Here is a 23,912-nt window from a genome sequence, read left to right as displayed (position 1 = left end):
ATTCAGACCGCTCTTGTCCTTTCGATAAACCAGATTGTTCACCATGTCCGAGCACGAGGAAACGTTCCCCAACGAGGGAGGCTATGATGCCCCCGTCCCTGAACTTGACGACCATCGACAGCATTTAACTGCTCAGAGAGCTGAGCGACCGCGCCGGGGAACTTTTGATAGTTTGTACGGCGCTCGCCATCTCGAGTCTGGGTCTGACAACGCGGCGGTTAGAATCCGTGATTTTGAAGAGGCTATCCTGGACGAAGAGGGAGATGTCCAACCTACGCCGCGCCATGGCCGTCGTGGAACGGTGGAATCGTCGGTGGATGGTAGATCCATCTCGCCCCCTAACTCGGTCAAGGCCTTCGCTGAGGCTCGACGTAGAGAGCGCGAGATGTCCTTCTCCGAGGCTAGGAACGAGGTTGAGGAAGTCCTTGGCCGCGCCATGTCCATCTCTAGCCGACGAAGCCACCGATCTCATGCGGGAGATGCCGATAACAGAAGCTTCTTAACCAACAAGACTGCTGAGGAAGACGTTTGCTACCCTCTTCAGGAGAAGCACCCCAAGCAACACGACCTCCGGATCGATTTCGAGTATCTCGAGGACTTCATCGCCGATGAGCGTGCTGAACGAGATGCCCGGGCTGAGGTCCAAGCCGCGGAGAGCTTCAAAGACTTGCGACTCACTTCTACTTTACCAAAGCCGGCACAGGTGGTTACAGTGGACGGCGATATTCTCGAGATACCCTCTGATGACTCCATGACCAACGAGAAGGTGTACTCGAAAGCTGCTCCTCCTCCTCCAAAGCCCCATCATACCGTCGACAATACGCGCTTCAGCTTCTTCTCTTCCGCATGGGAATCGACGATTCACGCCGCAGAGATGGGCGATCTCGTACTCCCAGGAGAGGATATCCGAGGGCTGTTTGAACTTCCAGAGGACGAGGACGGCGGTGTCTGGTGGCTCAATGTCAATCACGCCACAAAGGCAGAAGTGTACGGCATTTGCAAGGCGTTTGGCGTTCACCCTTTGACCATTGAAGATATTGTCACGCAGGAAGCCCGAGAGAAGATTGAGCTCTTCCCGTCGTACTATTTCGCGTGCTTCCGGTCGTTTAATGTAGTAGACGAACCTGATGGGAAAGAATACGAGCCTTTCAACATCTATGTCATCGTGTTCAGAGAGGGAACGCTCAGCTTCAGCTTTGCGCCCAACTCTCATGCTTCGGAGGTGCGCAAGAGGATCACGGCCCTCAAGGACTATGTTTCTCTTAGCAGCGACTGGATCTGCTATGCCTTGATGTAAGTTTTTCATAACACTCCTTTTTTTCTTCTTCATTTGCCATGTGTGGTGGTCTAACAACATTGGCTCCAGTGACAACATCGTTGATAGTTTCGCCCCTGTTATCAACCAGATTGAGATTGAAGCCGATGCCATTGAAGACGAAGTGTTTGTCATGCGGGATGACGATTCAAAATCGTTCCTGCGATCTATTGGACGCGTGCGAAAGAACTGCATGGCCCTCCTGCGACTCTTGGGCGGCAAGGCCGACGTCCTCCGCGGATTCACCAAGCGCTGCAACGAAAACTACCAAGTGACGCCGCACATGGACATTGGCATGTACCTGGGCGACATCCAGGATCACGTTGTGACCATGGCAACCAACCTTGGCCACTTTGAAAAGATTCTGTCCCGTGCCCACAGCAATTATCTCGCCACCTTGTCAATCAACAACATCTCCCAGGGCACCGACACGAACAAAGTGCTGAGCAAGATCACCATTCTGGGATCCATTCTCATCCCGCTCAACTTGGTCAGCGGTGTGTTTGGAATGAACGTTCATGTCCCGTGGGGAGGAGGTGAAAGCCTCGGGCCGTTCTTTGGCGTCATCGGCTTCATGGCTGTGCTCGTTATTCTCTTGATTTCCGTGGCGAGATGGAAGCGATGGATATAAAGGATACATTTGTATGTAGCGGTCTTGCGCATAAAAGGGAGGCTGTTTTGTTTTCTTTTTTTATTCTTAGTGTTTTTCTTTCTTGTTATGTTTTTCTTGTTTATTCATTGGACGCTGTTAGGGTAGAATTGGCATCATAGACTCGGGAAGCATTCTGAGGCGTGTGGTCATGATTATAGCCTTGCTTGTAATATGACATTCTGATATTCGTCATGAATACATATATATATATATACTTGTTATCTACGTCTGCATCTTCATCGTCCCTTCGTGTCATAGTTTCCCTCTTGTTTCTCAAAACTGGGAAATGAGAATCCATCCATCTGTACGACTCCAATATCTTCATCTCCCAAAGAACCTGCATATCTCAAGCCATCCCAAAGTGGAGCCCAATCCCTCTCCTCCCATTCGTCCACCCGCACCACCAACACTCCGCCATCATTGGCCCAAACCCAAGCAAGGAAAAAAATATTATCAACCTCCCCATCATTCTACGTACAAAACGACCAGATTTACCGCCCCCTTCCTACGACGAACTCTCCTGTTCTTTACGCCCCCTTTCTAGAGAAGCCAGGGGTCGATTTGACGATATAAACGAAAATATTAGCAAAGGAGAACTTTTTGTTTATTCTTGCCTACCATGAACGCTGCGCAGACTGGAATTGAGAATCTCGATCTTGAGAAGCTCAACGATAAAGATAAGACGGAGCTGCGCCAGTTTCTTGCCAATGAGCAGCAGCGATCGCAGATTCAAGCCCGTATGTCTTTACCCTTTCGTCCTTTCCCTATTCCATAGGTATTGAATTGGGGGGCCAAGTTACTGATGAAAAGCTCGCAGAGACGCACAACCTGACGCAGATTTGCTGGAAGAAGTGCGTGACTGGAAACATCAAGGGGGCGAAGCTGGAGAAGGGCGAGGAGGGGTGTTTGGCGAATTGCGTGGATCGGTTTTTGGATATTAATTTCTTGACGATGAAGCATTTGAATAACATGCGGTCATAGAGAGAGGGGATGGGGACCGGGGGGTTGGGGTGTACGATATGTATTATGCGTGGTATGAAGATATGGAATTGGTTATGTGGAATGGGATTCGATAACTCTTCTTTCTCTTGAAATAATGATCCAAAACATGGAGATCCATTGAGATAGCATATGATTCTCAATATGGATTTGCATTACATGGACTATGCACTTTTTGATCTACGCAGTGCTAGACTTGGAACGACATGATTCAAGAGGACATCAATCAGAGCGAGCATTGGAATTTTTGTCATCACCTCCCCGTCTTCATTTATTTTCTTCTCCCTTAATTTCCCCGAAATTCGGTACGTGGATGGACCGGGTTTGTCTTTGCATATAGTATCATAATTTCGATCCGATAAGTGACAAAGCTTCAACTCCCTTAAGTTTCCGATGCCCATGCTTTTATTGGTTGTGCACGCATTCAAGACCAGACCAAATTCCGTTGCCGAGAAAAAAGAAAAGAAATTGTCAAAAGACTAAAGAAAAAACGACCTCTCTCTCAACAAATTATCCTGCTTAAACCAGAGACAGCTTGTTGGCGGCGATGTCGAGGGCATCGACATCGGGGGTCAGGCGGGCGTAGGCCTTCTTGGAGCCGTCAGGGCTAGAAATGGGAATTAGTATGATTTCTCTCTTTGCATTGTAATGCGGCAAACATGAAAAACATACCGGATCAGGGTGTTGATCTTGACGGTGTCAATGTCGTAGAGCTTCTTGAGGGCCAGCTTGATCTGGGCCTTGTTGGCCTTGACATCGACGATGAAGACCAGGGTGTTGTTCTCCTCCATCTTCTTCATGGCGCTCTCAGTGTTGAGAGGGTGGATGATGATCTTGTGCTCATCAAGGCGGGGAGTGTGGTTGATGGCCTTGCGGGGGTAGCGAGGAGCACGGGACAGGACCAGAGTCTTGGGGCGGTGGAAAGAGGTGGTCAAGCGGACCTTGCGGTTCTTGGTGGAGTGAGTCTGTAAATCTTGTTAGCTAAAACTGCCTTTTCATTCCTGGTTCGCGATATATCAAAGAAGAATTTACTTACACCCTTGAGGGCGGCCTTGGCAGCGGCGTTGGCCTGCTTGGTGCCCTTGGCGGCAGCTACATGAACATGACGCATCAGCAATCGCTCTTATTCAGAACTCGCAAAATCTGCTGCTGCATGATGCTTGCGCGGAGAAATTGGGGAGATCATTTTGATTTGTGTGTATATTCGTCGCTTTCGCAAAAAGGCGGGAGTGGGCTTTCGGCTCTGTCGACGACACAAAAGACTTTTCAAGTCGTACCTTTCTTGTTAGCGGGGGCCATTGTATCGGCTTGTTGTCGAGTTTTGCACGGAGAGGGATTGTGCGTTGAGGAGTTGTCGACTTATCGGAATAGTGAAAGCAAAAAAAAAAAAGAAGAGAGGAAAAGAAGTTTCTCCAGCTACGTGAGGTAGATTAATCCGCCAGTGTGGGCGAAATTGCAAAAAAAAATTAGGGCTCCAGCAAGCGTGCGCTGTGATTGGCCCATCCAGCTCCAAAATCATGTGATTTCTCTCCACGAGCATCATCAATAGGTCTTGACGAGCATGCTAACCGCATTCGGATGAGTATTTATAAGTAAAAGTGTGTTCAATATGGCCATTCTCATCATTTTCGGACATATGGTCCTTTGTCTGCACGCCGAGGCAGCGAGGCTCTGAACCCAGCACCTCGTACGCAAAAACTAACGATCCGAGGCCTAATCGCACGATGCAACTTCAACGCTGAAAGGCTAGCCATGCGACAGCCAGGATCCTAGGCGTCATTTACGTTCCTTTGCAGGCAGCTGTCCTTGATATTGCAATTCGTGCGAGCGTCACGCCACGATCAACCTCCTTGTGCTCATCAGCAGCTCATCCCCATACCCAGGATACCTTTTTTGCCTGACGGACATACTGGGGGCACCTCCCTAACGAAATAGGAATCATGGTCGTCAAGAAGAAGAAGGCGTTGACTCGTCTCGCACAAGGTCGACCGCCGCTTGCTACACCATCACGCTCTATGACTCGCAAGGCGAGCAGGACTCTAATCAACAAGCACCATCAGCTGGAAAAGACTCGAGCTAGGGCCATCAGAAGTGGCGATAAGGAAACAGAAGTCAAGGTTACAGCTGAACTCGAGAGTCTGGGAGGGTTGGGACACTATCAAAAGGCCAGCCTACAGGGACAAAGCATCGACAGAGGGGGAGACACATCAAAGGTTCTCATGGAATGGCTGCCACTGGACGAGCTCAAGAAGCAGTCACAACCTCTGCAGATGCTCGAAGTCGGGGCGTTGAGCACTCGAAACGCATGTTCAACCAGCAAAGTCTTCAACGTTGAGCACATTGACTTGAACAGCCAGGAACCAGGCATTCAGCAGCAGGACTTTATGGAGAGGCCTTTGCCTGAAAATGGAAAAGGGCCGTTCGACATTATCTCGCTGAGCTTGGTTCTCAACTTTGTCCCCGATGCTCTCGGCCGTGGCGCCATGCTTCTACGAACGCTCTCGTTTCTCCGGGCCGATGTCGACGCCCCGATTACCACCGAACCGCTCTTTCCCTGTCTCTTCGTCGTCCTGCCGAGGAGTTGTGTCGATAATTCGCGGTACTTTACGGATGACAAGTTTGACGAGTTGATGGCCGAGCTCTGTTACATCAGAGTGAGGAGCAAGAAGACACAAAAGCTGGCCTACAGCTTATGGAGAAGAGTTGCGGGAGTTGTGAGGCCAGGTCTGACGTTCCCAAAGCAAGAAGTCAACCCAGGAAAGACCAGAAACAACTTCGTCATGACTCTCAAAGAGTAGCAGACCTGATTGGCTCCTTTGCACTTGCGAGGGAGGAAGCTTCGGATCACGACACAAGTCCCAACTCGGTATGCGGCACCCAGAACGAACAGCTCCATGCACTAGGGCCCAACAAATTCGGGTGCGGAGCGTCATGATACTTTCGGCAAAGAACTATTCTCTTTGGGTGTTTTTTTGGAGAACAACCAAGCCACACACTGACCGCCTAGGAGTCCTCCCTACATACCACCTCCCCCTCCACACACCCCGAGCAGGTCGAAACCTCCAACCGAGCGTCGAGATGGCGGTCAGCCAGTCCCCCCGCATGGTTGATCTCACAAGCGACCCAGTCAAATAGCATTTCTTCCTTTTTAGCTGGCAATAATTGTCGACATATCAGTACATACTTGTACGAAAGCTGCCGTCATCTAAATATGCGATGTTGAACACCTGACTACCGGATCTCTTTCCCCGCCATCAACTGACTCGTGGGGTGGTTTTTACGGCGAGGAAACTTGCCTGCGTGTTGAATGTTCGAGCTACCAATCCCCAACGCTGTCTCCATCTTCAGGCCGATTTTTTGGATGCAATAGCGGCTACGGCCTGTGAAACAGAGGCCGGAGTGAACTCGGAGAGGGCAAACTCAGTCAACGGGTGATGGGAAGGCAGCGGTGCATTGCCCGGTCTGACGGCCGGGACACTGTGCATGCCCGACTGGCGAGCAGCATCTACCTCATTGAGATTGTCGCTCAGGAAGATCCAACGTGCGGGGCTGATGTCCGGATAGTGAGACAGGATAGTGGTGTAGCTAGCCACGTCGGTCTTGGGCCCCGCATTGACGGTGTCGAACCAGTCAGAAATAAGGACGCTCATGTCGGGGGGTTGGGCGGTCGTGTGAGCAAAGAATAACTTCTGGGCCGGGACCGATCCGGACGAGTATATCATGATTTTCTGGCCGGCCGCATGGGCGTTGGTGATGAAAGGCGGCACGTCAGGGAACAGTGGAGCTTTGAGCACTCCGGATTCGTACCCCTTCTTCCAGAGGTACCCTTGGAGCGCCTTTAGGTACGAGGCCTTGACATCTCGGGCGACCAGGTCCCGAACGTGTGCCTCAAAGGCACTGCGATCATTGCGATACTCTTCAGGGAAAGCGTTGCGGTACTCGGCAAAGCTCGACTCGTCCCACTGCTCAGTCAAGAACTTGGGCAGTACATCGAGGGCATAGGGAAACTGAGGGGGGAACGGCGCAAGGGCCCATCCAAGGTCAGCCACGGCGTTGGGACGGGACGGAGACGAGTGTACGGGTGTACGAGTACAAGAACGAACAGCAGCACTATGCGCGCATAATTGTGGTTGAGCAGGAGCTAGGTGTCGTGTTGGGGAAAGGCAAGGGTGTCTAGTCTTGAACATCGCCACTCGATTGGCTGCCGGACAGGGATGGTCGGCGGCGATTGACGGGACAGCGAATCCAGACCGTCGCCGGGGGACGAATGAGAGGAAGCCAAGGGAGAACTCACCAAGACATCCTTGACAAAGGAGATGGGACAGACGGTGCCCTCTGCATGAGTGAAGGTTGCGCGATAAGCATCAGCCAGAGGACATGAAAGATGCGAGCAAGAAGCAAAGGGCAACCCGTGATTCGAATTCGCGCAGCTCGTCGCTCGCCACGTTGATCAGCCCGGGGTAAGTGGGGGAGGGGGTGCCATACCAATGTCTAGCAAGAGGACTTGGAACTCTCCAAAATCTGTCTCAGCAGCCATCTTTTTTGTCTAAGGTATCTTTAGCTGAGAAGCTACCATTAGTACTTAGGTAGGGAGCGCTGAGAGTCGCAGGCGGTGAGGGCCAGCTACGGAATATTCTAGGCGTTACGTACTCGATCAAAAGAAAAGACAAAAAGAGCCAGAGCAGCGCAGCGGGAGTCGGCAAGGCTGGGGTTGCAATTTAGTAAGAGCGTAGTCGTAATAAACTGTAGCTGAGAGAACAGGTCCAGGGCCCGGCGGGAAGGGGAAAATTTTCCTACGATGGAAAGATATGGAGCCCTCTTTTTTTCCCTCTCTCTCACTACTCTCTCTCATGCTCTTTTTTCCCCTCAATCGGGCGAGCATCCGTCATTTTTTCCTCCTACTTTCCTCTTTGGTGCCAAGCGGCCTTTCTGCCACCCTGCCAACCCTGCCACTCTGCTACCCTAGAGCCCGACGCACCTGGACGGGGCCACCTGGGACCGTGGCCTCTAGTTCCTGACTTGAATTAATTAGGGGGGCCCTTGATTCTGGGCGTCGTTTTTTCGCTGTCGTTGGACTGAGACACAGTATCATTCGGGGTAGCCTGCATGCATGGAGGGTGCATTAGAGGCGCATTGAGGTGCGTCAGCGTGCAGCAGCTCGACGACTTTAGCCTCTTGGAAGGCGGTCAGGGGAGGTTTTTTTGCTTGTCTCTTTCTTTTCTTTTTGCAGCACTCCGTACTATCTCTGCCTTCTTTGCTTTTCCATGGCGTTTGCAGGGCGACGCTTTGCGCCCCTAGCTTGGCGTTCTACTGTACGGAGTACTCGTACACGAGGAGACTACAAAAGCAGGATATATGCGAGTGCTGGCTGTGGCTGGTAAGGGCAAATGTCGCGCCGTCGAAAAAAGGGCCCTGTCGACGGGACCTTGATGGATACTGGACAATTGTCATCAAGGTTCTTTTTTTCTCTTTGACGATGACACCACCTCTGCGCAATTCGTTTAGCGAAAAAAGCTCGCCATCCAGACAGCGACAGGCGCCAGAGCATCCAGGGGGGCCGACGATGCTGTATTGTACTGTAGGTTCCCATTGATGCTCAACTGTCGGTGCTAGTGGCAGCTAGTGGTTACAGCAGCGTCGTGCCGCATTTGTTTATCCGCCGACAGCGGCACTAGAAATGAGCCCACTGTGAGTAACAAACAGTCGTGTCGTGCTCCATCGCAGCTGTATAACTGTATGGAGAACACGGGGGGGCCCTATGACGGCAATTGAGCGATGAATACCGAACCGATTGCCACTGGCGCTGTGGAAAGATCGGAAGGGTTCCATTGACTCACCAATTTCCTTTCTTCAGGACACGTTGACGGTTGAGTTGATGCTTGCGTATTGCGGTGGGTAATGCAGAGCGAGTATACGGAGTCGCAGGGAGTCGATCAATTGAAATTATCAGGTACGGACAGCGCTGTAACTCGGTGTACCTGGACGGCGATGCTTCCGGCATTAAAGTGCAGACCCATAATCATTATTCGTCTCCGTAGGTACTTGCAGCTGCCTCCATGCTTCTACTTTCTACAGTATCAGTACTCGTACAGGTACAAGCAACGATCAACGTACGACTATTGCTGCCAAACTCGAATCAAAGAAAAAAGGGGGCCAATTGCTGGATGCATCCAAGGCAACCAATTGAGCACTTGTTTGTTTACTTTAGCCGGCGAGGGAGCTTGTTACGCCCAGTCAAGGCGCGGCGTGGGATGCATGGACGGGCCTTTTTTGGCTATTGTTGTCTTGTTCCCCCAGAAACCCTGGGCAGGCTGCGAAATGCATTCCAATCACGTCTTTCGTCTTGTTTCTTTGGTTTTCTCTCACGCACGGCCCCAATTGAACTTCTCTGTAAAAGGAAATGCCATCCCCAAGGGTTCAGTCGCCCTTGAAGAAGGCGAAAACCTTCTTGTCTGAGTCTCCCTCCCTTATCTGTTCCAAACCGGTAAAAGTGGCTTGATTGCCCTCCCTGGACATGGCGCTCGGATGTGAAACACTGCCAGTGCCAATGGGTTGGGAGTACATGAACTCGTTTGTTTCGAGTTTCTGAAATCGAACAGTGCACCAGATCCGTCGCCGTGGTTGGACGCAGGTCGAGGCACCGGGCAAAGGTTGCACAAGGCACGAACCTGTACTGTGTACGGTGACCCCCCTCCCCCCGAATCTCTACATTGCAGTATACTTGTACAGTACGAGGGACTGGTAGGAAACGAATCCATGGATATCAATCGATGTCTCGGTCCAATCAGGCCCGGCATTGGGCACATGAAACGCAAGAACCTGGAAACCCGGTCCGGGCTCGACAATCTGCGCAGGATCCGGCAGGTACTTGGACCAAGGGTATCATGTTTCTCTTTGTTCGCTTGCCTCCAGCCGAGATGCATCACGGACGGGGGTACGGAGGTACCATTGCTCGAGGTATCCTGGGTGGCCAAGTCCGCGGCTTTGGCACTCTCAGGAAAAGGCCAATCTCGTCAATCACGACGCAGCCTAGCAAAAAGTCTAATTACCTGTACCTCGGCGGGCAGCAGCAGGGAGAGCAGTACTGTATGGCGACCCAATGTACTCCGTATGAAGTGATGTTATCATATAAATAGAGCACCGTCCGTATCCATCTTGAAGAAGAGAACACAGAAGGGGGTAGGGGGGGCGACCATTGTAAATTGGAGATGGAGGCTATGCAATGCCACATCGAGGCACAGTGCCATAGAGGTGTGTATCTGTACAGTAGCGTGCCGTACAGTAGAAGCAAAGAGTTGCGTGCTCGTATCAGAAACAAGAGCTGCAGCCCGTCTGGTTGCTGTCGTGTGCCCTCGTGTGCCCTCGACGCTGTGTCCCCAGCCGCAGCGCTTCTTGCGGGCAAATAAACGCGGGGACGAGGCAGAAGAGACGATGTGCAGCTCAATTGGTGCCACGCAGCACTGCTGTCATATTCCTGCTCTCATTTTTGGACGGTTTCGTCTTGTCGTGCCGCGACGTGGACGGATGGCGATCCGCGGCCGAGATGCGACAGGACAGGACATGGGCAGCAAGCGATCATGCAGAGAGCATGACATGTACATTGTACACGTATACGTACAGCACAGTATCTAGTAAGTATTCTTGCATGCTGGCCCGAGACTGGACTGGGTGATTGGCAGCGGCAGGCATTTTTGGGCTGCTGAGGGTGTGCTCCGGATTGCGGACTTGGGGGGTTCGCAGAATGAGTAACTCGCATTGAAGCCCGTGCGGTGAGGACGCTACTTGGCACCACCTCGAAGCAAGGTGAGCGAATCGATACGATACCTCTGGCGATACGATACAGGTACTGTGCTGAAATTGTTAAGCTGCACAGTGTCGTTCATCGGAATGGCACGGCCCAGTCACGCAGACCCTCGTCATTTCGTCGTCTGTGGGGACCGCCACCTGGCGTGACTGCTTTGCTGGATGCAAATGGAACATGAACCTCTCCATTCGACATTAGCGGCCAGGGGAGGCGTTGTTTGTCAGCGCCGTCGAATTGGCATTCTGGGGGATTGGCTTTGCTGGCGTTGCTGGCGTTGGCACTGCTGCTAGCGCCGCGTGTCGCCATTCGGCCAGACGGCTAACAATTGCGACTTTGCCCGCTAAAACAACTCAATCCGCATCCCATTCCAAGCACCTCTGTTTACTATTACTATTACTATTCCTGTACAAGGCAATTACTCGTCAATACTAATTGCCCCCGTTTTGGATCAATGTTTACGTTGACAAACCGCTATGCGACTCGTGCAGCGACAATGACAGCGACAGCGACAACGGCGCATGTTGTAAGAAACCCAAGCCATTGCGTGGTCCCATTCAGCGCACGCCGATACGGACACACGACCTCCGATGATGTAGTATATGTCCAGTCCAGTGCAGTCCAGTGCAGTACTGATTACATACATACTCGCACATGCAGCCCCGTGAAGATAATCCTCATGTCAGTCTATGCGTGGCCTGATATAAGACCAGTCTGTACTCTCCACGCATGCAAGAGCACATGTACCTGCAATACTGTCCATGCGAGCAGCCGGCAGCGCTGCCACGGAGTACTCCGCGAGTCCCAACCCGATTAGGCCCTATCGGGTACTCCCAAGCCAGCGCTTGTACTATCTGAACGCTTGGTACCTCCCGCTATCTCTCAGTGTCCGGGAACCTGCGGGATGCGTGGTGCCCTCGAAAGCGCAAAGGGCCGCACGGTGCTCCGCAACTGACCACGCGTGACTCTCCCAGCAGAGCCCAACAAGTTTTGCGAGGCCGCAGCCGGAAGACAAGTCGAGTCAACGGGCGATGTCGACGATGGAGGTGAAGTTGTGGATGCACGCACGGTGCACGGCGTCTTGTACTCAGTATGCGCCACGGAGTACTTGCATGGGCCCCAAACACCGTGTACAGAGCCCGGAGCTCGTACTGATACCCAACTCTGCTGCAACGTGGTCCTCGGCGAGCAGCAGTTCCATCTTAAACAGTGCAGTATCAGGTACCTATCTAAAGTACTATACATTGATACTGCCCAAAGGCGAAGGAGGGAGGTGTGTGTGAGTGTGTGAGTGTGAGTGTGTGTGGCCAAAGGACCCTGCGCCGTGCGCCGAGTACCGAGTACCCCGTACTCGTACCCAGGCAGCACCCATTCCGCCGCACGCACGCCGACACGACGCAAGTACCCGGTACCGCACTCTGCCTAAATGACATGCTCCTGCTAAAGCCATCCAAGCGCTGCCCGTAGGCTGTAGGTACCCTATCGTGCTAACTGTCCTCGTACTGTTAATGCCTGTATGCTCGTAGTAGCGCCCTGTAGCGCTCAATGGGACGCTGGCACAGTCGCCGGCTAGTGCGCTGCCCCACCCCCCCAGCGCTGCTGCTGGCAGGTTCTCGTGGCTATTCTGCACACCCCCGTGCTTCCACTCTCTTCCACCGGCCATTTACTCATCCCCAGTCTTCCCTTTTCATCCTCTCTCACCCTTCCTGGTTCTTCCTACATTACTTCTCCGTTCCCTCCCCATCTCCTCCTTCCCCCTGGCACTGCTGTCCTCCATCTCCAAAGGCCTTCTTTCTCCTCGAGCTTGCGCCTCTCTCAACTCCTATTCGTCGTCCTCGCCAACCCGCCATTGCGCTGTCGCATTGACTCCAGCCTCCCAACTTCGCCACCTCGACGATCCTCGCAAGCCGTCAACTATCCCGACCGATTCCTCAGCTTCAGTCGACGAGAGAAAGAAGGGTCCCTTTGCCTTGCAAGATCCCCCCACAGCGGTCCATCAGCGCCTTTTGTCTGCTTGACATTCTCCGAACGCCGCCAGCGTGTACTGTCCTGTCTGTAACTGTCACTGCTTTGCCGCAAACTCGTGTCGCCGTTTCGACTCTTATTGCCTCGGCCCTTCAGCCTTCCGCCGTCTTCGTCATACCAACCCCGGTCTCGGCCCGCACTCGATATCTTCAGTCAACCCTCATCGAGTCACACGGCGGATAAGGCACAAGCCTCTTTCTCAACAGCGGCTTTCACCCAAAAGTTCTACCCCATCGGCTCAACTGCGCTCGCGACTCCTGCTCATCTTCGTCGCCTTGATTGAGTCACCCCCTTTCAGCGAGAGCTACGCTCCGCTTCCGGCCGCCAGTTTGGTTGGTCCGCCACGTTGCTTTACTCTCCTTGACTTGTCACTCCTCTCACTCCTCTCAACACCATACTCAACTCGCCTACCTCTATCAACTTGACGGATCCGACCCTCGCCGTCTTCTCAACCCTCCGATACAAGCAACCAATAATCATCACCAGTCGTTCATTTACGCACAACCTCCATAACGCGACCTCGATGCTATCATAACGAATCTCCATCTCTTCTACACTTTCTTCTCTATACGCAAGCCGGCTTTCGGCATCTTGGCCACGGTTTTCATCACTTCGCGTCTCCTTTGTCTCTCTTCTATTTCCTTACCTCTTTTTTGAAATCTCTCAACCAATGCGCACCTGATAAAACAACAACTACACTCCGACAAAACATCTTCACCAATCAACCAACAAATATCATACGTGGCTACACTTGTCGTCTCTCCTCTTTTCTTTGTCTTTACGGCTTGTACATTTCGGTCATCTGTTATTCGATTCTTTAACTGCCTTTCAGAGCAGTCTTCTTTCTCGTCTTTTCTCCTTGACTTCGCCTGATCGCAACCTTGCGTATAGAAACGTCGAACGCTTCTTTTACATCAAGGCTGCCTATTGATTCACGATAAAAGAGAAAGGCATATATCGGTTTTTACATATCTTGTCACCAAACAAAACGCCTGTATAAATAAGTTTTGCTTGTCTTGTTTCGTCTCTTTTTCACTTTTGTTTTCCTCTCAACTTCCCTTTATCTTATATTTTATTTTATTTTTCCCATCTCAACTTCGTCAGCATGGAATGCTTGAGGAACAAGTTCACTGGTGGCCTCCTCCTTGATGGGGGTCGCTACCAGACCATCTCACCACTCAACCACGGCTCTTTCGGCATGGTCTTCATGGCTCAGGATCTCGTGTCCAACCAGGTTGTCGCCATCAAGTGCCTGACCAAGAAGTCTGCCCCTTGCGACATCGGTCTCGAACTCGCCGTTGACGACCGATCTGAGGAGTATGCCTTGCACAACGGCCTCGGATCGCACCCCAACATCGTCAACCTTCTCGATACGTTTGAGACTGATGCTCACATCTTCTTGGTCATGGAGTTTTGCTCTCAGGGTGACCTCTACGAGGCCATCCGAAACGGTCATGGACCTCTCGAGACCGAGCACGTTCGTCAGTTTATGCTCGAGCTGGTCGACGCTGTCGCGTTTATCCACTCTAAGGGAGTCTATCACCGTGACATCAAGCCTGAGAACATCTTCCTCACTCAAGATGGTGCCATGAAGCTTGGTGACTTTGGCCTTGCGACTACCGACAAGTGGTCTTACGAGACCACCGTTGGCAGTGACAGGTACATGGCCCCTGAGCAGTTCGACTCCGCCGGTGCTGGATACTCGCCCGCCGAGGCCGACATCTGGGCCATTGGTATCTGCCTCCTCAACATTCTCTTCTCTCGGAACCCATTCACCACCCCCACCGAGGCTGACCCCCTGTTCCTCGACTTCTCTCGTGACAAGCAGAGCCTGTTTGATGTCTTCCCTAGCATGTCCCAGGACACCTACGAGGTCATTGTGCAGTGCATGAACATGGATCCCAGGAAGCGTTCCCTTGAGGGTGCCCGGGATGCCCTTCTTCGCGTTGTGAGCTTTACGACGGAGGACGAGAGCCTCGATGACTTTTGCGGAGCCGAGAACCCAACTGTGGCATCCGCTCATCGTGAGCCTCTCCGAACCCCGTCGATCCAAACCCCACACGTTGATGGAGGCGCATTCCCGTGGACCAAGGCGCTTAATGAGACCCCTGCTCGTCGCCAGCTCAGCGCCATTCCCGACGACGAGAGCTACAGTGAAGACCTCTTCTCCAAGTCTGGTGAGACGAACGACTGGTGCTCTGCCTACGTTCAGACCCCCTCCTCTTCCATCCTGGATACTCGCGTCATTGAGGCTCGGATGAGGGCGTTCAACATTACTCGCCCTCCCCAGCCCAAGCCCAAGGTTTCTCCCGCTGCTGGATCTCTGCCCATTGCCATGGGCAAGCCGTTCCCTTCCATGGCTGCCGTCTTCGGCATGCAGAAGGAGACGGTTTCCAAGAGCTGGAGCGACATGTGGGACGAGGACGAGGAAGAGGAGCAGATGGAGCAGCAGCGGGTCAACGCTCTCCAGGAGCTCAACTCGCGCACCTGGAGCCACGAGAGCACCAACGAACACTCGGTGCCAAAGACTGAGCCCGCTCCGGCGGCTCACGACATCAAGGGTGATGTGGATGATGACTTGGTTGCAGATGGTTTCTTTTTTCACGAGGCCGCGCCACCCACCAAGCACCACGCCTTTACTATCACGCCGCGCTACTCGCCCCCGTCTAAGCGCGGCAACATTGACAAGTGGGCGGCGCTTGGTGAGCGTCGTAGGGGCCAGAATATCAGCATGGAGCCGGAGAAAAGTCCCGGTTGGAAGCAGCGTCGTCATTTTGGGCTTGGATACAGCAACAACAACAATAACAATCACAAATCTTATGAAGCGGGCGTTTGGGATCATTTTTCTACTTCTCACAATAACAATACTTTTAACAACCATTATGGAAAGGGCTGGAGCAAGGATCGCCTCAAGGAAAATTCTTGGAATAAGGCCAAAGATTGGAACTGGCGCAGGGACAGGCGCACCGATCTGGGAGATGTTGAGTGGGTTGGTGGTTGGTAAGGGGGCTCCCTTCCCCCTTTTTTTTGGTCGGGGCTTTCTCAACCACCAATCGTGGTTATCGCCGCCATCGTTTATTTGCTGGCAGGAAAACACAAAATGGGAGCAGTTTACTTAGAGCGCTTGGAACCAGGATCATGGAGAATGCACAAAAACGGGGTTTGCCGTCTCTGCATCGAGCCCCCTCTTCTTTTGGTAGGGGGTTCTGCATTGTAGACGGGGATTTTCAGATTTGGATCCCCATGGTTTTTCTTGTTAAAAACAACTTTTTTGGTTAGAGTACTTTGAGGGCACTGCTGCTATTGGCTTTTTGTGCCGGGGACGATGTAGGCTTTGACTCGCTTTCTGCGTATCAATTATTTAACATAATAAAACATACCAGAGGTTACCCACTCAATTTATAAGTTTCTCGTGTGCAACTGTGATGTTTTGGTTTTTGTAGATTTGAGGATTGGGTTGGGGAGCATTCCAGCTTACGTCAGTTGGGACATGATGTTTGTTTGTTTACATTGAAAGTACATGTGGTTCACATTGAGGACATGTGGATGACTATGTATTGACTTGAGCTGATATTTTCATCATGTAAGTACTTTGGGCTCAAAGGTGTTGCCTTAGGCGTTTACAGTAAGTGAAACAATATACCAGATGGAAGTAGAAACAGTGATAGAGATGTCGTCTACTTAAACTCTTGAAACACAAAGCTTATTGCTTTATGGAGTCGTAAAAAGAGGCGCTTCAAGATGCCCACAGAAATATGCTAGATGCCATGACCCTATACAAAAAATAAAAAACCGAACAATATACCACGCCATGTCATGTCATGTATATAAAGAAACCCAAAGAAAAAATCAATCAATCACTGCCAGTTTAAACGCCAATGAGATCCTTTGGCAAAAACGTCCACACGGTGCCAATGAGGCCGAGCACGGAAAACACCACCAGCAAGCAGTACAGCACGAGGCGTTCCTTCGCCGCGACGTCCTTTGCGTAGAGCTTGAGGTAAAACGAGATGGGCAGGATGACGGAGATGAGGGAGCAGAGGGCGGCGCCGAGGAATGCGCAGACGGAATCAAATGCCGGAAACAGGATGGAGATTCCGAGCAAGACGAGGACGACGACGACGCGCACGAGGGTCCTTTGGCAGGATCTTATGAAGGCGGGTTTCCAGTCTGCGCTGCTGGTGTTGTTGTTGGAAGAGGAGTGGTGGTGATGGTGATGGTGAGGGTGGTGGTGAAGGCCGCAGAGGACGTCGGCGGTGGTGATGAGGGGGCGGGCGTTGAGCGGGATCTTGGTCAGGGGGATGATGGTGACGCAGATGCACATGAAGATGGTCAGGCCCTCGGGGAAGCCGGAGCTCTTGATGATGTTGGAGGTGATGGCCTCGCCGATGCCGTCGCCGAACATGAGCATGCCGACGAGGGCGAGGCAAGTGTCTAGAACGTACTGCGGCGGGCGTGTGTTGTTAGCTTGTATTCACTAATTCTAGACAGAGAGGAAATAAAGAGGCATAGACGTACGGAAAACGAAAAGGTGACGGCAACGCCTTTGCCCCATTTGTGAGGATGCCGCATATCTCGATAAATCTGTTTGTCCATTGCACGTAAGAAACTACACTCAAAGACGTAAAGCTTTCAAGGGGAGCCTTCTTACCGAGGGAAACACGGAGTGAGCCCCCCATGGACTGAGCATGAGACCATACGCCAGAGGCACTGCCAGCCAGTTCGTAGGGAAAAGGTGTGTAGCAGCAGGTTCCCACAAGGAGCCAGGGGCATCCGTCTTGATAAGGCCATCAGCAATGACAACGCAAACAACTAGATGGCGAATTTGTCAGTCAATATTGATCAGTGTGACACGCAAGATAGAATGCGTTCTTACTGCAAAAAGTCGAAAGGATGCCAATGACGCTGGTATAGCTAAGCCAACGCAAGGGCATGGCGTTCAGGACGAGAGTGACAGCAGCGCAGATACACTTCCACGTCTCTACACTTGCCAGGCCGGGAAGCAGCGCCGCAAGCGAGTCCGAGAACAAAATGATGAGAGCAACGCAGGCGGCAATGAGCTCAATGGTGAACAAGGCCGATACGATGATACGGGCTCTAGTGCCAAACGAGACGTATGCCAGGTCGGAGTACGTGATGAGGCTGGCATCGTACTCCATGCACTTGGCCAGCAGGTTGGCCGTGTGCGCCGTGACGGCTGCCGTCACCGTGAGGATAACGAGGCCAAGGACCCAGCCGCTCATCTTAAAGGCCAGCGGTAAACTCAGCAGTCCAACGCCAATAATGGCATTGATGGAGTTGAAGACGGATTGGGGCAAGGTGCTCTGACCATCAACAGTCAGGACAACCTTGTTTCCCTGCTTTACCTCCTTGACCAAGATGGGCTGCTCCTCACCATAGGCAGCATCTTCCTCTTGGCCTGCCTCGCCTTCCACCTGGCCTGCTATTCGGATAATAGACGGTCGATGTCGAATAAGCGACGGGCCGCCGATTGTGCCATAACTGCGATACGACCCATAGCTGCCGATAATGCTGGGCGTAGCCAAGTAGGGGGACGTTCCAAAGATGCTCGAATGGCTCGAAAAGGTAGCAGGCAGCGCACCGCTTGCCATCTCCACGTCTAGAGCCTTGCCCTCGCGCTCTCTGCCATGTGAATCGACAACATTGTTGCTCGAGCCGGCAAAGGGACCTCCCACCCGCGGCGACCCGTCCGAGTACCGCCCAAATCCAGCAGCGTCGCGGCTATCGTAACTGGTCGAGTATTCGAGATCCTCACCATCCATCTGCTGATCGGCAGCAATGACAAAGCTCGGGCGACGAGGAATGACCTCTGGAAAGGCAGCGGCGCGCTGCCAACTACGCGCAAAAGACCTGAAGCTATTCACGCCGCCAACATCGGCCATGGCAGCCAGCCGGTCGGTGACGGAGGACCTGTGCAATGGGGGGTTTTTATTAGCCTTGTGACCCTCCTCCTAGTTACACTTTCAAGCAAACAAGCTTGTCTTGACTGTCAGCTTACCTTCTGCGCTCAATGTCTCGACCGGCTGGATGCGCGCCACCATCGTCAGCGTCGTCATCGTCGAGCAGCGCGCGTTCCTCTGCAAACGGGTTGGACGAAACGCTGGCTGATGGCGATGCCAGGCCATCGTACTCGTCCCATGTGGTGGGATTTCTCGAGGGCGGCGCCATTGGGCTGCGAAAGCCGGGGCGGTGCTTTGGTTGTCGTCCGCTGGTAGCCGAGTGGCGATGAGGTCGGACACTTTTTTTTTCTTCTTCTTTTTTTATTGAACAATTTTCGCTGCAGTGGAGTGTCTTTGTATAGAAGAGAGCAAAAGGTGTTTTCTACAAAGGAACCGGCAGGCGGAGCAAGAGAGAGAGAAGCAATGCGGCAGATGGGAAACAGGGAAGAAAGGAACAAGACGAGAAGCGAAAACAAGAAGATATTCCCAACTACTGCGTGATCACCGGCGGCAACAAGATAGTGAGAGTGAGGGGTGGCACCAACCCCCCCTTGGCCGTCGAGCGCAAACACCCCATTATCATGCGCTAAAAAGGCCGGCCTTTGCCTTTGGACGTTACCTGCCCTTGGCTACTAACAGCAGGTCGAGGTGAGTTTGTTCACTCAGCTGGTCAAAGCTGGAGAGACAAGGAGGGAGAGGCTAGGCTGGAGTTGGCTCATGGGCTCATGCATAATACCTACTAGGAGCTTATCTTGTTTTTGCGATGGAGATGAAAGTGTGGGGGGTGGTTGCAATGGCAAGTACGAGTACCTGGGTTTGTATGCGCGGCGAGGCGACGGCCGAGGTACTGGCCTGATGATGGGGTTTAAAGTGAGTACATGTATGGATGCAGGCTCAACTGTTTTTTGCTTAGCACCTTGGCGGGCACCAGAACATGATCGTCATCAGATCATTTGGCTTTTGTTCTTCAACTTTGCGATTTCAACGGTACATCTTTTATTTTGTTTATTCTAATTTTTATTTCTGCTTTCTCTCTCTCTTTCCTTCTTTTTACGATAACAATTCCCCCCTTCGTCAATTCTTTACCTCACATCACTGACTCATTCCTCTTTATCATTCCGCTTCCTCTCCATCGTCCTATCAATCTCACATGATGCCCTCTCCACACACTAACAGCAACCCATTACGGCACCTAATCCACCCGCCCCAGCTCCCTTATCAGCCACTATCACCTGCCAATCAACCGCGCTTATCTCCCAAAAAAAGCATCTCGAAATCGCAATTGACCTCTCCACCAAAAAATCCATTATCACCAACCCCATACAATGAGCTCATCAGCGTCATCCGCAACGGCCTCGCTCTCCCCGATCCTCCCCATCCTCAACGCCTTCAACCACCGCCACCATAACCAGCACCGCCTCGCGCACTGGTGGCCCGTCTTTCGCATATTTCGTCGCACCATCCGCGCTCTTCTCGACGATCTTGCTTCTCGTCGTCGAGATGCGTCGTCGTCGTCTCCTCCTCCGCGCGCAGTCTGGCTTAGCAAGCACTTTATTCCCAGAGCATACATGTAAATAACTTCAATTCCCAACTTTACAAAACAAAACAACCACAAGTCACTAATAATCTCCCCCAATGATAACAGAGCCTTCTCACAACTAGCCGCAGACAACCAACACGCCCCCCTCGGCCTCCTCCTCCTGGCCATCCTCTCCCGCACCCACACCGTCCTCACCCAGCTTCTCGATCAGCCATCTGTTCCACTCAAATCCTCAACCGCCCGCTCCAATGAAGCAAGCCAGGATAAAGGCGTCGCCATAGCTCGCCAGGAACAACAACCGCCAAAAACACAAACCACTACTCAACCTCCGTCAGATGAAGGTCAAAGCAACAAGCTCGACCGAGACGCTATAAAGCCGTCCAAGTCAAAATCAAAGGAAATACCAACAAAGGAGAAGAAGAAGAAGAAGAAGGGGAAGGGGGACGAACTGTCCAGCCTCTTCGGCTCCTTGTCATAAACAAAATCAGCATCGTCGTCCTTTCAGCTAGTTACAATATTATATACCCGGCCGTAATAGCCAATTGTCAATAGGCATTTTCAATATTTAGAATAGATGAATTTCACATTCAGCACTGCATTGCATAAAAGGTTCGTTTTCATTACCAAAATAAAAACTAAGAGACAAAAAACAATCAAGAGAAACAAGGCCGACGAATTAATAAACCCTACTTGGCCTCCCTCATACCGTACATGTTCAATAAGGCTGTGCTTTCCCACCTTGTGCGCCAGCCTCTGTAAGTTAATAAGAACCACCACTCCATCCCCAAAATCTTGCCTCGTAACACATATTCCAAGGTATAAAGAGCAGCTTGGGCGGGGAGTCTTTCTAATCCTCCCCAAAACCATCCATTCTTCTCCCCCAATTTCCAAACCAGGTCGTGTTGCTTTTCAGCCTCATCGCGAGGACTCTATTCGCCCATCTCGTTCTTTCTTTTCGCGTCTCTCAAGTCGCACTGGAATTGAGCCAAGCACAATCTCGTTGCGTTCGGTCCGGGACTACCTCTTCCTAGTATGGGCGGTAGGACCAGATGCGAGCCTTCATGTCGCCTGAGCCAGTTGCAAAGTAGCCGCCTTGTGGGCTCGGGGCGACCGAAATAACAGAGTTCTTGTGTCCCTGGAGCATCAGCTGCGTGGTTCCCGTTCGGGGATCCCAGAACTGAACTCCGCGGTCCTTGGAACCGGACAAGACCCAGTTGGCGTCTGGGGTCAGCGCAACAGACAAGACAAAGTCTCGGTGACCCTCAAACGTCTTGACGCACTTGCCACCCTTAGTGCCAGAGCTGGGGGGGCCACGAGGCGAGCTGAGCTCCCACATCTTGATCGTTCGGTCCAAGCTGCCGCTGACCAGGTCCTTGCCGTTGGGAGAGAACGCCACTGAGTAGACGGAGTCCTTATGTCCATCGGGTCCTTCCAACCGCTCGACCAAGAAGCCCGTCATAATGTCCCAGACGCGAACACTCTTGTCCAAGGAGCCGGCGGCAACGAACTGCGTATCGGGAGAAATGGCAACGGTTGTGACACCATCCTCAATCGTCAAGGTGAGGGTGTTGGTGCCCTGCTCAATGTCCCACAGACGGACGGTGCGGTCGCCACTACCCGAGGCGATGGTGCGGCCGTCGCGAGCAAAGTCGAGAGAGTAAATGTCCTGCTCGTGGCCCGAGAAGTGGTTGCGGATGGTTCGAGTGGCGATATCCCACACCTACAGATGAGAAAACAAGGTCAGCGTTTATACTACGTGTAAAGATGGGGAGGCAAGGCAACATCTGCCAAGTTTGGGGTTGCTTACTCGAATCAACTTGTCCTCGGCACCAGTAGCCAGATAACGGCCATCAGGGCTGAAGCAGACGCTTCGAATGTAGAGATCGGCGGCCATGTCGGTAGCGCTGTGGTCCTCCAAAACGCAAACCTTTTCGCCCGTCTGGACATCGAAGATCTGGGCCGACTTGTTGCAGCCAGTGGCGACGTACTTGCCATCATGGCTGAAGCGAACGCAGCAGACGACACTCTCGTGGGTCAGAGAGTGGACCAAGTCAACGTCCAGGACGCGCTGAACCTGCGGGTTGAAGATGGCATACCAGTCGTTGCCCGTCTTCTTATTGTGGGGAGCAACGGCATCGACCTCGAGATCGCCCAGAGCATTGCTGATGGGAGGGGGAGGGGCTCGGGGGTTCATGCGAGCGTGGTCGGGAGTCGGATGGCTCACTTGCGGGGACTGGGCATTACCGGGATACGGCACGGGGGTGTTGATCTGAGGGGTAGCAGGCCCGACAGCATTCGGGGGACGGGCCATTGCTCGCCGGCCGGGACCAGGCGAGGCCGTGCTTGGAGGAGGCTGAGGACCCATGCTGTTAGAAACAGGACCCTGGGGGTAGGCCTGCTGCTGGTACGGGGGCTGCTGCTGAGGCTGCTGTTGTTGCTGCTGCTGTGCGTTTGGGTGGGGAGGAGGGACGGGCAGTCCTGGAGGACCTTGAGCCATCTGGTGATGGTGAGGGCCCATCTGCTGCTCCTGAGGAGGAGCCTGAGGCTGAGGCGGCGCAAGGCCTCCCTGGCTGCCGCCGGCCATGATTCCACTAAAGAGGCCATTTCCGGGCGCAATTGAGGGAGGCTGCTGGGACGGTCCGGCGTGCTGAGGAGGTCCCTGGAGGCCGGACTGAGGAGCTCCCTTACGGGCAACCTCGAGCTGATGCCGCAGCATGTTGATTTCTTCCTCATACCTGCAGGGAAAGGCAGATGCGGTTAGCGCCGCATGTGAGACGTGTGGCCATGTAGAGGTTTGCTTACTTTTGCTTGAGCGTCATGTGAGTTTGCTCCATGGCGTAGACCTTTTCTCGCACCAGTTGCATTTCGCTGACCTGCGCCGAGACTAGATTCGACCAGTTAGCCCATGATTCCATTACGTTGCAATCTTTAGTGTTTCTTCTGTTTCTTCTGTCTCTTCCTCTTCCTTCTTTTCTGTCCCTCTTTCTCTGTAGTTCAAGATTCCACCTCGCCGTGGCGCACGGTGGGCTGCGGGTGGGCTATGGAGGGGGGAGGGCTGCAGTTGCGAGGGAAGCGTACTCTGATGCTCAAAGTTTTCACTCTGGCGCTGCTGGCTATCGAATTCGGCCCTGATTTGCTCCAGCAGCTCGTTGAGACGAGCGTTGCCGGGGGGCACAGCGCCCATGCCACGATGGGAATACATGGACATGGTTGATCGAGGCGGATTGAGTGGTTGAAATAGGAGGCAGTGAGGCGGCGCGCGGCGCGACAATCGATCGGATCGGGAGGTGCTGCAGGACGCAGTGTCAAGCGGTTTCTGAGGCCAGCTGTCGCCTCGATCCGGAGATCAGCAGGCGGGAGGGCCGGAGTGCCGAGTTCTCAACGAGGCTCTATCGAAGCCGCGAATCAAAAAAAGCAACCCCCCAAAAAAGGCGACAAAAAAAATCTAGCTCGACCGGCCGAGGCTGACGGCAGAGGCGAGGATGCAAAACGGGCGGGCGATGGAAGCTCGTGGCCAGGGCCTGGGATCGCGTGTCCACGGAGCGAGGGACGTGATTCGAGGCGTGGAGGATTGTCGAAGGAGAAGAAGAGAAAAAGGTGAGAGAAGGAACTTTGGAGGT

General features: G+C 52.8%; 9 protein-coding genes across 9 annotated transcripts; 5 read left to right on the top strand and 4 right to left on the bottom strand.

Annotated features, from left to right (window-relative positions):
* Nucleotides 1-43: 43 nt before the first annotated feature.
* On the top strand, nucleotides 44-1,946 carry TRIVIDRAFT_114669 (uncharacterized protein; the record flags this gene model as incomplete). Its single annotated transcript, XM_014096456.2, has 2 exons — nucleotides 44-1,293; nucleotides 1,367-1,946. 2 exons carry the CDS (start codon nucleotides 44-46, stop codon nucleotides 1,944-1,946), a joined length of 1,830 nt encoding a protein of 609 aa, XP_013951931.1.
* Nucleotides 1,947-2,586: 640 nt separating this feature from the next.
* Nucleotides 2,587-2,948, top strand: TRIVIDRAFT_43042 (uncharacterized protein; the record flags this gene model as incomplete). The annotated part of the gene is made up of 2 exons (XM_014096455.1): nucleotides 2,587-2,704; nucleotides 2,785-2,948. 2 exons carry the CDS (start codon nucleotides 2,587-2,589, stop codon nucleotides 2,946-2,948), a joined length of 282 nt encoding a protein of 93 aa, XP_013951930.1.
* Nucleotides 2,949-3,193: 245 nt separating this feature from the next.
* On the bottom strand, nucleotides 3,194-4,332 carry TRIVIDRAFT_183151 (uncharacterized protein; the record flags this gene model as incomplete). Its single annotated transcript, XM_014096454.1, has 4 exons — nucleotides 3,194-3,573; nucleotides 3,639-3,931; nucleotides 4,003-4,058; nucleotides 4,244-4,332. The coding sequence occupies 4 exons, from the start codon at nucleotides 4,263-4,265 to the stop codon at nucleotides 3,486-3,488; spliced, it is 459 nt and encodes a 152-aa protein (XP_013951929.1).
* A 574-nt stretch (nucleotides 4,333-4,906) lies between these two features.
* TRIVIDRAFT_43308 (uncharacterized protein) lies at nucleotides 4,907-5,764 on the top strand (the record flags this gene model as incomplete). Its single annotated transcript, XM_014096453.1, has 1 exon — nucleotides 4,907-5,764. One exon carries the CDS (start codon nucleotides 4,907-4,909, stop codon nucleotides 5,762-5,764), a length of 858 nt encoding a protein of 285 aa, XP_013951928.1.
* A 546-nt stretch (nucleotides 5,765-6,310) lies between these two features.
* Nucleotides 6,311-7,503, bottom strand: TRIVIDRAFT_66636 (uncharacterized protein; the record flags this gene model as incomplete). The annotated part of the gene is made up of 3 exons (XM_014096452.1): nucleotides 6,311-6,973; nucleotides 7,261-7,301; nucleotides 7,452-7,503. 3 exons carry the CDS (start codon nucleotides 7,501-7,503, stop codon nucleotides 6,311-6,313), a joined length of 756 nt encoding a protein of 251 aa, XP_013951927.1.
* A 5,772-nt stretch (nucleotides 7,504-13,275) lies between these two features.
* Nucleotides 13,276-16,446, top strand: TPK2 (serine/threonine protein kinase, AGC family; the record flags this gene model as incomplete). Its single annotated transcript, XM_014096451.1, has 1 exon — nucleotides 13,276-16,446. One exon carries the CDS (start codon nucleotides 13,898-13,900, stop codon nucleotides 15,794-15,796), a length of 1,899 nt encoding a protein of 632 aa, XP_013951926.1.
* TRIVIDRAFT_214177 (uncharacterized protein) lies at nucleotides 16,441-18,981 on the bottom strand (the record flags this gene model as incomplete). The annotated part of the gene is made up of 5 exons (XM_014096450.1): nucleotides 16,441-17,236; nucleotides 17,311-17,376; nucleotides 17,444-17,604; nucleotides 17,669-18,723; nucleotides 18,812-18,981. The coding sequence occupies 5 exons, from the start codon at nucleotides 18,979-18,981 to the stop codon at nucleotides 16,661-16,663; spliced, it is 2,028 nt and encodes a 675-aa protein (XP_013951925.1).
* A 1,096-nt stretch (nucleotides 18,982-20,077) lies between these two features.
* On the top strand, nucleotides 20,078-20,770 carry TRIVIDRAFT_66633 (uncharacterized protein; the record flags this gene model as incomplete). The annotated part of the gene is made up of 2 exons (XM_014096449.1): nucleotides 20,078-20,322; nucleotides 20,398-20,770. 2 exons carry the CDS (start codon nucleotides 20,078-20,080, stop codon nucleotides 20,768-20,770), a joined length of 618 nt encoding a protein of 205 aa, XP_013951924.1.
* A 122-nt stretch (nucleotides 20,771-20,892) lies between these two features.
* TRIVIDRAFT_88761 (transcriptional repressor rco-1-like protein) lies at nucleotides 20,893-23,500 on the bottom strand (the record flags this gene model as incomplete). The annotated part of the gene is made up of 4 exons (XM_014096526.1): nucleotides 20,893-22,012; nucleotides 22,100-23,027; nucleotides 23,095-23,176; nucleotides 23,371-23,500. 4 exons carry the CDS (start codon nucleotides 23,498-23,500, stop codon nucleotides 21,320-21,322), a joined length of 1,833 nt encoding a protein of 610 aa, XP_013952001.1.
* Between the last annotated feature and the right edge of the window lie 412 nt (nucleotides 23,501-23,912).

Source organism: Trichoderma virens (assembly GCF_000170995.1).
Source record: "Trichoderma virens Gv29-8 chromosome Unknown TRIVIscaffold_88, whole genome shotgun sequence".
Classification (NCBI taxonomy): Eukaryota; Fungi; Ascomycota; class Sordariomycetes; order Hypocreales; family Hypocreaceae; genus Trichoderma; species Trichoderma virens.
Note: the sequence above shows the minus strand (reverse complement) of the source record. Positions and strands in the feature narration are given on the sequence as shown.